The sequence below is a fragment of the Podarcis filfolensis genome (assembly GCF_964270895.1).
Source record: "Podarcis filfolensis genome assembly, contig: HAP1_SCAFFOLD_442, whole genome shotgun sequence".
In the NCBI taxonomy this organism is placed as follows: Eukaryota; Metazoa; Chordata; class Lepidosauria; order Squamata; family Lacertidae; genus Podarcis; species Podarcis filfolensis.
In genome coordinates this window covers 1-13,341 of record NW_028149232.1, presented here as the reverse complement: position 1 = coordinate 13,341, position 13,341 = coordinate 1, and the positions used below count along the sequence as shown (strand labels likewise).

Here is a 13,341-nt window from a genome sequence, read left to right as displayed (position 1 = left end):
CCGACCAAAGGCTTATCAAGTTCACCATCCTCTTTTCACACCTCCCAAACCAAGAGACAAAGTGAAGACTATCTAGCCTTTACAACCCCTAAATTTTGCCCTGCAGCTCTCCAACCAAAGGATGTGTATTTAAAAATGTGTAGCAACATATTATTTTGTGTGAAATTGCTTGTAAATAATGCATATGTTGGGCAAAACTGGGTACAGAAATGTGTATATTAGGAGCAATGTACACGAAAATGAATATGAATTTCCATGCAGGCTATAACTAACGTTGAGCTATGCGATAATCCTTCAGTCTCAGGAGACTGTTTTTATTGCTCCCATAGGAGGTATCCCCATGCCAGGCTTTGCTGCCTACGGTGCATCCAAAGCAGCCCTATCCATGTTTTCTGGAGTCATGAGGCAAGAGCTCTCCAAATGGGGCATTAAAGTATCTGTGCTTCATCCATCAGGCTTCAAGACATGTAAGTTGCTGGTACTTCACCTGGTTATCTAGCTCACGATGGCGGGGGGGGGGGGGGACCTCCTTGGAGTCAGCCAAAACCATGAATGGCACAGAAACACCAGTGTCACCCACAGGAATGTGCAAAGCCTGTACTTTGCTATTTAGGGTCCCAGGTGGAGTCTTAGTGATAGGTTGCATAGGGCAACACTTCTAGGAGTTCATCAATCATCCTCAAAAGGGGCAGACTTTTATTTCCCCTTCCACAGAGGTGGCTGGCCTCAAAGGGTTGTCTTCTTGTATAAATGCCAGTTTCCTAGAGGTCAAGGGAAGACACCCCAAAACAACTTGGGCTTATTAGATTCTAACCAGGCAGCTACCGTATTTTTCGCTCCATAAGACACACCTAGTTTTTAGAGGGGGAATGCAAGAAAAAAAAAATTCTTTAAAGGGAGCGCTGAGCAGAGCCTGTATGCATCCCACGCTCTGGTCAGCTGTCCCATTCACGAACCGCGAGGAGCGTGTGTGCGGTGCTTGCAGGCTTTTCCTCAAGGAGGGAGAAGGGCAGCCCGTCACTGATGCGCTGCCTTTCTCCCTCGTGGAAAAGCCCCCAAGAGCTGCACACACGCTCCACATGGCTCTTTAAAAGGAGAGCTGACCAGAGCCTGGGATGCATACATGAAGGGCCCCATGCCCTGCGGAGGCTTCGCGCGGCTAAGCCAAAAGCTAGAACAGCTAGAGGGAGCGCTAGAGATTTCACCCCTCCCATATCCAAGAATCTGCTGATGAGTCTGGTGATTTTCCAGAGAGGAGGGGCGGTGTTCTGCTCTCTACTTATTCCGCTCCAGCCTAACATCAGTCAGTCAGTCAGTCAGTGTGTTGGAGAGAGAGAGACTGAGTGTTAGAGATTGTGTGTATAGATAAGGTTGCTGCTAAGAGCAGCTGCAGACACTCAGTGCAGTTCAGTTTTTTAGTTTAGACCTCATTTAGCTCTGTATATAGTTGCATATTATAGTTGTAGATAGAATAAAGAAGATATTCTACAGAGCTGCTCTCCGAGTCGTTTATGCTCTGCTATACTCTGCTATACTCTGCTGTGCAACGACTGTCTTCTTGTGGGAGTGAATCCGGTGCTCACAACACTAAGCTGTGAGTCCACAGCACTTTGATCTGTTCCTGTGCAGAAGGTGGTCTCTGGAAGTGCTACCCAGCTCACCTAGCCCAGTCGGGGTTGAAGTGGATGAGTCCAGTTAGTGGCACTGGCTCAACTCCACATGGCTCTTTAAAAGGAGAGCTGACCAGAGCCTGGGAATCATACATGAAGGGCCCCATGCCCTGCGGGGGCTTTGCGCGGCTAAGCCAGAAGCTAAAACAGCTAGAGGGAGCGCTCCCTCTAGCTGTTCTGGCTTCTGGGATAGCCGTGCAGTCTGCATTCGCTCCATAAGACGCACACACATTTCCCCTTACTTTTTAGGAGGGAAAAAGTCCATCTTATAGAGCGAAAAATACGGTAATTTGTTTGAGAAGGTTTATTGCCAAGGTATGATGTCTTTGAATAGCCTGTGAACTAAAATGTGCAAAAGGAAATGTGGTTAGCTGGATGATCTATCATGGTTGCGTCCTGCCTGAAATAGATCTTTTCATTCCACATTATGTTTTTGAAGCATTTGTCTTGAGGTGGCAAATTGGAACCTGTGTGCATGACTCAGAGGATAATTAAACCAGCACACATCAAGTCCAAGCATGCCATCACTTTCCCAGACAAATTTTTTATAATAGCATTTATAAATAAGTGAACTAGTCTTCAACTATCCAGGGAACTCCTGAGACCACACACACACACACACACACACACACACACACACACAGAATAATATGGATTGAAAAGATGTTCATTCATTTCTGAAGCACAGTCCCCATGGATTTGTGTGTCATTGTGGCCTTTTTCAGTTGGTTCATTTGTTCCTTGGTGGCTCTTGTGAATGGCTGAATATCTGTCCATATCACAAATAAGTCTTGCCCTGTATCAGCTGACTTTCCTAATCTCAAGGGGGAGATTGGACAGTATCTCTTTTGCTCAGAGATTAGAACTAGAATAGGGAAAGTGGTGGAATTCACTCTAGGCAGACAGAGCATCAAACTGGCCCATAGCACACTTGTCTTCTCTCTTTGCAAAGCAGTAGTAGTAGTAGTAGTAGTATACTGCCCTTTATCCACAGATGGGGTGGTTCACAACATACAAGTACAATATATAGAAATCATTATATAGATATACTCATTTATAATAAAAATAAGGACAAAAGAAAACCAATACTCCTTCCCCTCCCACAACACATTTAAAAGGGCATTCCACGAAGAACCTTAATCGCAGTGACATTCTGCAGATTTCACCAATACTGGTGTTTGTGTTTCTTAAGAATTTTTAGAATAGGACATTTGTTCCTATATGATTTAGTCAGCTACTCTCATCATCTTCACTGTCTGCTAACTGGGCACTGCTGAAATGTGTATTTGCTTCAGTTTGGGCCTCATTGATTTACTGTTGAGGCAATTAGCTTAGCCATTAACCACCATTAACATCCATTGTTTTATCGTTAACATTTCTCTCACCTTTCTGTCCACCATGACTTTGCCAAACACACACAAAAAGGGCTGTCATTGTCCTACATCTTAATGTGGAATTTATTACTGTAACCAAAAAATGAGCTTTATTTGTATTTTGTGTGCATCAAAATGTGAGATGTATGCAGATATTTTTTATAAGAACATTGATCATTATGACATTATAATAAATGGTCATTTTTCCTACCATCCAGTTTATGCTTATTAATACATGCAAAAATATAATATGCATTCAAAAATGACAAAAGGGCGGTAACTCCATTTTTTATGTGTGTGTCCGTCACCTCCTCATTGTCACTTGAACAGACAGTAACCCTGAGGCAAGATATATACTTCAGTGGGCAACTGCCAGCTCATTGAGTTGTCATCATAAAAAAATGTAAGCAATAATATTATTTTCAAAAGGCTAAAGGACCAGCTTGGGAATGATTAAAAATAGCAAAATGAGAACTGAAGCAAAATGGTATGGGCACTGAGTCCATGGAACAAACTGGTACCAGGATTCGGATTACATCCCTAATCTAGCATGCATATGTTCCAATCTGTCACCTGGGGTAGTTCCTTTAGGAACCCCATATTCCTCTTTTTCTAGTTATTTTATTTTCATCAGAACACCTGATGTCCTATTATGAAGCCTAGATGTTCAGCAGTGTTTGTTTGTTTTTTAAAAAAATAATTTTTATTAACTGGCCAATCACATCAAATTAAATCACATCACATAAATTCCAAATTACAAAGCCAAATTTTTAAATTTTGTTGGGGGAGCCCATACTTCAAGATCCAAAGGGAGATTCAGATCATCTTCTTATTACTGCGTTAATGTCCAAATCAGTCCCAATCAGTCCAAACAAAATTCATAATTCTATCCAGTCTTATCTTGGTGTTTCCACATCATATCTTGTTCATATAATTTCTATTTTTCCTTTACGATCTCTTCTGTTAGTCTCTTTAAGCCAATAAGCAAAATAATAATCCTGTGTGGATTTCCCGTTCCTCCACTAAGTCCAGATGGTTTCCATATATCTCCTTTGTAGATAACATCGCTCTTTCCATCATAAATTTGGCATTTGTCGCTCTTAAGTTGATCCACAATATGTAAACAACTCTATTTCTTTCTTTCTCCTCCCAGACCCAAGAGCTCCAACAATGCCTCCCAAAATGGCGACGGCATTTTTAACTGCGTCATTCCAAAACTCTTAGCTTTCCAGCTTCATCTTGAAACATTGCTTTGGTTCGAAAGTTTATCTCCACACAGCCTTAAATCCACAGCTTAAGTCCTTAGTTTCTGACTCATTAGGGGAGGGGATTCTTGTTAAATCACATAAGAAAAAGGAAGGCAGGTTTTTTCCCCCCTCTCCCCTCAGTCATACCGTATCTTGACGTATCTTCTCATATTTTATTCTTGTCTTGTTATCAGGGATCTCTTCTGTCAGCAGTCTTTACTCCCCTTTTTCCTTGAAGGATGTGCAATTTATCTCGTCCAAATTGTTTCTTTTGAAGATGCTTGCAACTAGCGGCGTGAATCAGGGACGGCGTCCAGGAGTGCCGGAATCCCACAGGAGGGCTTTGTGCCTAGTGCCCCCACCCCCACAAATTCGGGGGTGGTATAGGGCACAGCAGGGAAGGGCCGTCCCCCCCACAATCCTGGGGGGGGGGGTTAAGGAGGCTAATTACCCCCATCATAGCCTCCAAATTACCTCGTGTGGGTCGGAGAGATGTTATTGTCAGCCATCTTCCGATGCGCCACCTAGTGGCCCCCGATGTTCAGCAGTGTTTTGTTCTGTCTTCCAGGTATCCAGGGAACTCCGGAGATCTGGAATAAGGAAGAACGCACCCTTCTTGAGAATCTCATGCCTGATGTGAAGCAGGATTATGGCGAAGAATACATCCTCAAGCTGAAGATGGCTCTCAATGCCATGCAATTTCTTTCCGTGTCAGATCTCTCTCCCGTGCTTTGTGATGTTTTACACGCATTATTGGCAGAGCGCCCATGTGGTTTATACACTCCAGGCAAGAATGCTTACAAATACCTTCTCATCTTCTGCTATTCTCCTCTCTGGTTTTATGACTTTTGCATAAGGAAAATGTTCAGCACCTCAGACATGCCCAGCGCTCTCAGAGCAGCAGAGAAAGCAAACAAGAACTTGTAGGCAGATACTGCCTGACTTAGTCATTTGTGTGTCAGGCTATTTAGCTGCCTTGTGAATGTTGGGAATCTTGCATTTCATGTGTTAAAAACACATTGGATGGATAAAAGAGGGGAATGTTTAGATTTAAGGCAGAAACCCTCTCTATTCTGTACATTGCACCTCTTATCTACTATTTTTGATACCTTTTTCTCTTGAGTTAGGCTGAACTGAAACTCCTTTTTAAAAACATTTTATTAATTTTCCAAATATAACAAAAATAAAATTAAGAAACAATACAAAATAAAAACAAAATAAATGGACTAGGGGGACACCCCTTTATGTGCATGTGACACCCCTTTATGTGCATGTGCGACCCGTGAAAACAGATGGAAGAAACCCTATGCCCCCAACTTCATTATGCAATTTTCCTGGTTAATGGAGTTGCAAGTACCTGGGAAGCAGATGAGTACGTCTGGTAGGCAGGTAATGCAATCCATTGCAAAATGGGGATTATATTTATGTACTCTAATCTCTGCTGCGTGGTGCACAAGATTCCAGTGGGTTCTTACAGAGTTGAGAAAACAATTTCATAACTTCAGTTAAAGCATGCTGCTATCATGAGAAACATGTCTCACATTATAATTTAATAAAAGAAGACCAAAGGGAGAATAAATGAAACAAAGCAAATATAATCTAATTGCTGTGACTTATTTTGTGTATAGAAACATGCAATGCTATCACCTACCTAACTTGTGTGGCTGGCAGAAGTGAATGAAAGGAGGGGTGGGGGAAGGGCATAGTAGGCTTAAATAAAAACCCAGGAGTTTCCTAGACATTTCTTAATTAAATAATAATAATAAATGAACGAATGACGCTAGACGACAGTTGATCTTGTCAAGGTTTCATCAAGAGATTTAGTGGAACTTCAAGTAAACATAACTGGAGAGATGGGCTTCTGACAGCTTCTAAAGATGATTCATTTGAGAGAGATCAGTGGGCATGTGATTAAGGGATCATGGTGATGAAAGAAACCCCAAAAGGTGACTCAGCTGAACCCTGCCCACAATGTGAGACAGGGAAGCTTGTGAAAACACAGATCCTGGGAGCTAAGAATAATAATATTGTGTGATGAAATGGCTTAAGGTGACCAGGGTTTTGCTTTAAAAAATAAAGTTAATTGTGTGTGTGTGTGTGTGTGTGTGTGTGTGTGAGAGAGAGAGAGAGAGAGAGAGAGAGAGAGAGAGAGAGAGAGAGAGAGAGGGAGGTTGAATTCAGGGATAAATATAAGCTGTTTGGAAAACCCCAGTAGTTTTAACAATTCCCACAGTAGTTTAACAATCCCTCTTCACAAGGAACTCTAGGAATTGTAGCTCTAGGAGAGGAAAAGCGTCTCCTAACAACCCTCTTCACCTTCAACAAACTTCAGCTCCCAGGATTCTTAGGGGGAAGCCATGACTGTTTGAAGTGGTATCACAGGGCTTCAAATTATGGGAGAACCAAAGTCCACCTCCTCCCATAATTCTCTCCAGCAATCACACAAAGTTAACTGGAAACAAGGTTGGGGGGAAAGGAAAAGAAAAAAGGATAAATGTGGCCAGGCCACACATTTCACATAAATTGCAAAATGGCAAATGGGACTTTATGACAGCTCTCCGTGTTGTATAATGAATGGCCTATAGTATTCCGCAGTGGCAGCGGACCTTAAGCAATGTCACTGAAAGCACAATGTCACACTTTAATGGTGCATATTCTAAAGAGGCAGTGCTGTGGGGAAAGGTCTGCCTCTCCAAAGAGGCTGCGACATTCAGCCATCTTTCCAAAGACACCCCAAAGGTAGCTCACACATCACCTCCCACATAAGTGACATCTTAACTTGTTTCTCAGACTACAAGGACAAATGACAAGGATCGAAATGTACCCAGGTGAGAACGTAGTTTGTTCTCACCTTTCTCAATGTGGGCAGACATCATTTGAAAACACTGATAGAAATCTGAGTTTCTGAAAACAGGATAGCTTTGTGAGAAGACAGCGAGAGCCCATTTAATCCAGCGTGTGGTTACACCTGGGGAAGGTCACACACAGCTGTGTTTGATGTGTGAGTCAGCTCAGAAAAGTTTGCATTCTTATTATTACACAGCAGCCCAGTCTCTGAGCAGTGAGAAAATCCAGGGGTTCCAGGCTTTTAACCCAGATTCTCTTTCCTTGGAGTGAAAGTCAGTGGAGATTGTGGTATCCATACGGTTTTATTTACACAAATATACAGCCTGAGCATAGGATGGTGGGGTTCACAGCATTAACACGCCAACAGATCTTACTTATCCATTAGCCACAGCTTTGGGTCCAGGAAATAAACTTATTTGACTGGTTCTGCAAGCTTGTCTGTTAGATTCCAACCCACACTAGACTCAGACCCCCAAGAACTGGAAAGCACTCGGTGCATCATCCAGTCTGGCTCCCCCAAACCTACATTACTACTACTACTACTACTACTACTACTACTACTACATCATAATTCAATATGTTTTCTGCCCTTTGCTATCATGTCCCAGGGTGGGTTACAACAATTTAAAATGGAAAATGGTTGAAACAGATTGCAATTGCTGGAATGGCTGGGCATGTCTCAGGAGTCAAAGGCCAGGTACCCTAGATTGAAGTGGAACATTTGGAATCCACTCACTGATATGCTGCATCAGGGCTGGGGGATCTGTTTCAGTCTGGGGACCACATTCTTTTGTAACCAGCTTTCCAGTGCTGCATGCCAGGAGTGGGAAAAGCGAGATGCTCTAAAGCAGGCAGGACCAGGTGCAAATGTGGGCTGAGCAATAGATGCAGCTCTTACCTTAGTATATTCCAGCCACACAAAAGTCACTTTCCTCACTTGTTCTCTCCAGAAACAGGCACTCAGAGCCTTTCCATCTCTGATACTGGAAGTAGATACTGGAGGTAGATACTGGAAGTAGCAGGAAGATCATGAGTTGTAGCTGCTGCTAGACTTCTCCTCCATGAATTGAGAGCCATTATTACATGTTGTGGGAATGAAAGGTGTGTGAAAAAGTATTGGCCCTCTGCCAGCAGCCTAACAAATCAGAGCAAATCAGAGCACAGTCACCCATTGAATAATTCTGTTCAGCGGTGCAGTGGCAAATACAGAAGTGCAGGGGCCCTTCAGGAGACTCACAGCTATGCCCCCTCCTAAGATTATACAACCTTCTAAGACTGTGCAAAGATCTTATAATGATACAATAATAATAATTGGATAAAGGTAAAGGTAAAGGGACCCCTGACCATTAGGTCCAGTCGTGACCGACTCTGGGGTTGTGGCACTCATCTTGCTTTATTGGCCAAGAGAGCCGGCGTACAGCTTCTGGGTCATGTGGCCAGCATGACTAAACCGCTTCTGGCGAACCAGAGCAGTGCACGGAAACGCCATTTACCTTCCCGCCGGAGCGGTACCTATTTATCTACTTGCACTTTGATGTGCTTTCGAACTGCTAGGTTGGCAGGAGCAGGGAACGAGCAATGGGAGCTCACCCCGTCGCGGGGATTCGAACCACCGACCTTCTGATCGGCAAGTTCTAGGCTTTGTGGTTTAACCCACAGTGCCACCCGCATCCCAATAATTGGATAGGGTTGCCTTATTTCAGAAAGTGAGAATCCAGACACAAAAGTTGTTGAGGTGGGTTTTTTTTGTTTTTGTTTTTTGCAAAATTGCAAAAAACGAGGTTTCTGAGCTTCTTTTAAGGTAAATTGGCAAAAATTACACTGTCAACATGGGTTGCCATAATTCCAGATTTTCCTGGACTTTTTTTGCCGATTTCCACCCAGACACTGCTTCCGACTGCTGTATTCTGGGTATGTCCGGGAAATTCTGGACGTATGGCAACCCTATAAGTGGGGATAAATTGCAATGATCAGTGTGTTGTTTTTCAAGAAGATCTACTATTTTCTGTGCATATACATGTGCAAATGATTTTGAATGCTGCAGTCTCCCCCCGCCCCCGTGACTTTGATTGTGTTTGCCTTGAAGAATATGCACACCATTATCTTGCAACTGAAGCACTTTGTGTGCTCAGCGTTTCTAAATGTTTGGAGCATATGAAACAATTAATCTGTGCTCTTCTGATGAGCCTGATCTAGTGTGACCCTAGAAGCCATTCCCCAGTGCCCGATTCACTCTGATTTGTCTCAAATCAGCACAAAGGGTAAGAAGATTAAACAGTTTCTGCAGAAATAGAAATGTGCCTTTGACTCATCATGTCACTAGACCATAACACCTCTGCTGCTGTTAGCTGAGAAGTAAACTGAAGGCATGTGGCATTGGACGGGAGCTACATGCAAGGTTTTTGTTGCTTTGTTCCCACAACAGCTTCAATCAGGAGCAATCAATCTGAGTGGTAAGAATTTGAGATGACTGACCGAACCCAAAGGGTGCTTGTCAGAGCTGCCCAAGGTCCCAGCTCACAAAGGACCAACGCTGCTTCGTTGTTAAGTACAAAAGTCTTTATTGAAGTTCAGTTTCACTTCCAGAGCCGCAGTGCGCAGCTCTACGTCTCAACTGTCAGACCGCTGATGCTCCGTCTGAGTCTCCTCCCCCCAGACACCAATTTAAGACTCTAGCCTTACTCCACCTCTTCCTCTGTTCCTTCCGCCTCTGGTTCTGCCTGGCCGTTGGGGTCTCGCCCTTTCTAGACTCTTCTGACACTGAGTCCCCTGAGCCTTCCCCCTCCCTCCGGCGGGCTTTAGGAGCTGGTTCCCCATCCGGGTCTCCTGCTGTTCCCCGCGCATGTACATTTGAACTTGGCGCGCGCGCCCAGCCGGTAACTTTTCTCCTGACCGTTTCACTGCTGCTGCTGTCACTGCTTCCCCCTCTGGGGGGGGCTAGCTGCAACTGACCTCCCCTCCGTTGGAGGCGTGGTCAGCCCTGACTCACTCTCTCTCCCCGCTGGAGGAGACGTTGGCCCTGACACATGTGACTCTTCCCCCCCACTACGCTCTGGTGGGGAAACTGGTCCCGATCCCCCACTGCTGCTTTGGGGTTCCCCTCTGGCTCCTTGTTTCTGGTGCGTCCCCCCTGGGACCCCCCTTGCCCTGACCATAGGCGCCCCCTTCTGGGAATCTTCTGATTCGCTGGAGAAGCTCATGGAATCTCTCGGGCCACTGTCATACTCCCCTACGCTGCCCTCGGATTCTTCCCCTTCGCTCTCCATTTCCTCTCTCCCCAGTGCTCCTGCTCCTGAGTCCCTGACATCCATCCCCCCCTCGAAGCCCCCCCTTCCCCCTCCCCCTCTTCGGGTGTGGGTTCCGGGTGCTCCAGTGCTGTGGGTGTGAGTGCGGGATACCATTCTTCCCCCCCGGTGTGCAGCCGGTCCGCGGGATCCGGCCAGACCGCAATGGGCTCGTCGACGTCGATTTCTTCTGCTTCCATCTCTCTGCTGTTGTGCTCGAATCCAGGATCCTCCCCCAACACGTCCATGTCCTCCCCTCCCCTGGGTACCTCTGGTGAGACTGCGTGTAAAGGTCCCCGCAGCAGCTCCCTGTGCCACCCCACCTCCGGTTGAGTGTCCCACCAATAGGAGCGGTCTGTGGCAAACCCCGAGAGTGACCCCTCCGGGGAGCTTGTTTCCAGCGTCGTCTCTTCAGCTGATGAAAAACCCCGGAACGTACTGGCTGAAAGTGTGGGTGTGAAAAGCCAGTCGTCGAAATACTCTGCTGGCATAGGTCTGTGTGGGAAGAGTGCATGGAACTCGTCTTTGAGGTAGTGCTCCTCCACGGCATAGCACGGTACCCATCTGTTGGCGCTGGCTGGGGTACCTTCCCTGGCGAGGAGATATTCCACCCCCTCTTCCCCCCACCTCGAGTCCAAAATCTCCGTGACCTCGTTGAGTGGCGTCGCCCTCCGTGACCCCTCCCTCTTTGGAGATTCGTTAAGTGGGTCTGGCGCGTTCCCTGGCGCCTGAAACCTGTGGGGTGCCCTGTAGGGTGTGAGCACTGACCTATGAAAGACTGGATGCATTCTGGAGCCCTCCGGGAGTGTCAACCGGAAGGCCACTGGGTTGACTTGTGCCGCGACCTGGTAAGGCCCCAGCTGCTTGTGTTTGAGCTTCCTCTTAGCTAACGTCCTGGCCGGCACTGCATGGGCCGCTAACCAGACCCAGTCCCCCACCTGAATGTCTTCCCCAACTCTCCTGTGCTTGTCTGCCTGCATTTTGTAGGCGTGTTTCGCCAGTTCCAAGTGCCTGCGGAGTTGCTGGTGGACCTCCTGTAACTCTGCTGCTAAGTGCTCTGCTCCCCGTGGCTCCCCCACGCCCTCAGGCTCTAACCCCGGGAAGGTTCTGGGATGCCGCCCATTGTTGGCGAAGAACGGTGTCACCCCTGTAGACGCGTGCTTCGTGTTGTTGTAGGCAAACTCGGCCAGCGGTTGGTAGTTCACCCAGGTTGAGGGTTGTTGATTCGCATAGCATCGCAGGTACTGCTGCATGATGGCGTTGACCCTCTCCGCCTGTCCGTTGGTCTGCGGGTGTCGTGCCGATGCTAAGTTGATCTTGACGTTCAGGATGCCCAGTAGCTTCTGCCAGAAGCTCGAGATGAATTGGCGACCCCGGTCAGAAAGGATGGACCGCGGCAAGCCATGCGCCTTGAACACTATGAACAGCTTGGCGGTCTGTTCCGCTGTGGCCACCTTCGCGCAAGGAATGAAGTGCGCCATCTTGGTGAACATGTCTACGACCACGAGTACGGCTGTTTTGCCTCGCGAACTGGGCAGATCTGTGACGAAGTCCAGGGCCACTCTCTCCCACGGTTCGAACGGCGTCTGTAGGGGTTCCAGCAGACCCGCCGGCTTCCTGTGTACTGGCTTGGCCCTTTGGCAGGTGTCACACCTGGAGACGTAATCCGCGACTTCACCCCTCATCTTGGGCCACCAAAAGTCTCTGGTTACCAATTCCGCCTTCTTGTCCTTGCCGAAGTGCCCAGCGCTGGGCGCGTCGTGTAACTGCTGCAGGACTTTCGCGCGGAGGTCGTCTCCGGGTACGTAGAGAGCCCCTTTGCGTATGAGCAGTCCGTCTCGTATCTGGAACTCGTCGTCCTTCGCTGTGCCTCTTCGCACCTCCTCCATTTTGGATTGTGCGAACGAATCCGTCTGCAGCGCTCGATGTACCGCGTCCAGGTCCACTGCGGCTGAAGCGCACGCCCACGCTTTCGGTGCGAAAATGTGTTTGGCCGCCACCGGTGCCGCTTCCTCGAGATACTGCGGCTTCCTGGATAGTGCATCCGCCATGACGTTGGTGTCACCCGGGACGTATTCTATCCGGAAATCGAAATCCGCAAAGAACTCCGCCCAGCGGATGTGTCTCTGGTTCAGGAACCGCGCCGTGCGCCAGTACTCCAGGTTCTTATGGTCCGTGCGGACCTGCACTGTGTGTCTGGCTCCGACTAGGAAGTGCCGCCATGCCTTGAAGGCTGCATGAATGGCCAGCAACTCCCTGTCCCAGATGGTGTAGTTCTGTTCCGACTTGCTGAGTTTCCTGGAGTAGAACGTGCACGGCCTCCAGTCCCCTTGCGGATCTTGCTGCAACAGGACCGCCCCCACCGCTCTGTCCGAGGCGTCCGTCTCAACCCTCATTGGCTTGCTGGGGTTCACGTGTAGCAGCTGTTCTTCGGACGCGAAGAGACGCTTGAGTCTCCGAAAGGACTGCTCCGCCTGGTCCGTCCAGGTGAACTTTTTCTTCTTGGAGCTGAGTGTGTCCGTGATGGCCGCCGTCTCCTTCGCGAACCCCTTGATGAACTTGCGATAAAAGTTGGCGAAGCTGACGAACTTCTGGACCTCCTTCCGATTGCGCGGGCTCTTCCAGTCCAACACCGCGCGGACCTTGGTGCTGTCCATGGCGAGTCCCTTGTCGGACAGCTTGTAGCCCAGGAAATCCACCTCCGTCATGTCGAACTGGCACTTCTCTAGTTTGGCGTAAAGTCTGTGCTCCCGTAGCCTCTGCAGGACCTCCTTGACGTCCCCCTCATGAGCCTCCTGCGATTCCGAAAAGATCAGGATGTCGTCCAGGAAGCAGACGCACTTCTTGTAGAGGAGTCCCGCTAACACGTGATGCATGAAAGCTTGGAATGTATGGGAGCCATTTTGTAGACCAAACGGCA

At 47.5% G+C, this 13,341-nt stretch overlaps 1 protein-coding gene across 1 annotated transcript; it reads left to right on the top strand.

Annotated features, from left to right (window-relative positions):
* Positions 1-274: 274 nt before the first annotated feature.
* Positions 275-5,472, top strand: LOC310755135 (17-beta-hydroxysteroid dehydrogenase type 2-like; the record flags this gene model as incomplete). The annotated part of the gene is made up of 2 exons (XM_083631822.1): positions 275-467; positions 4,859-5,472. Coding segments are annotated over 2 exons (552 nt in total), but the record flags the coding sequence as incomplete, so codon positions are not given.
* Positions 5,473-13,341: the final 7,869 nt, after the last annotated feature.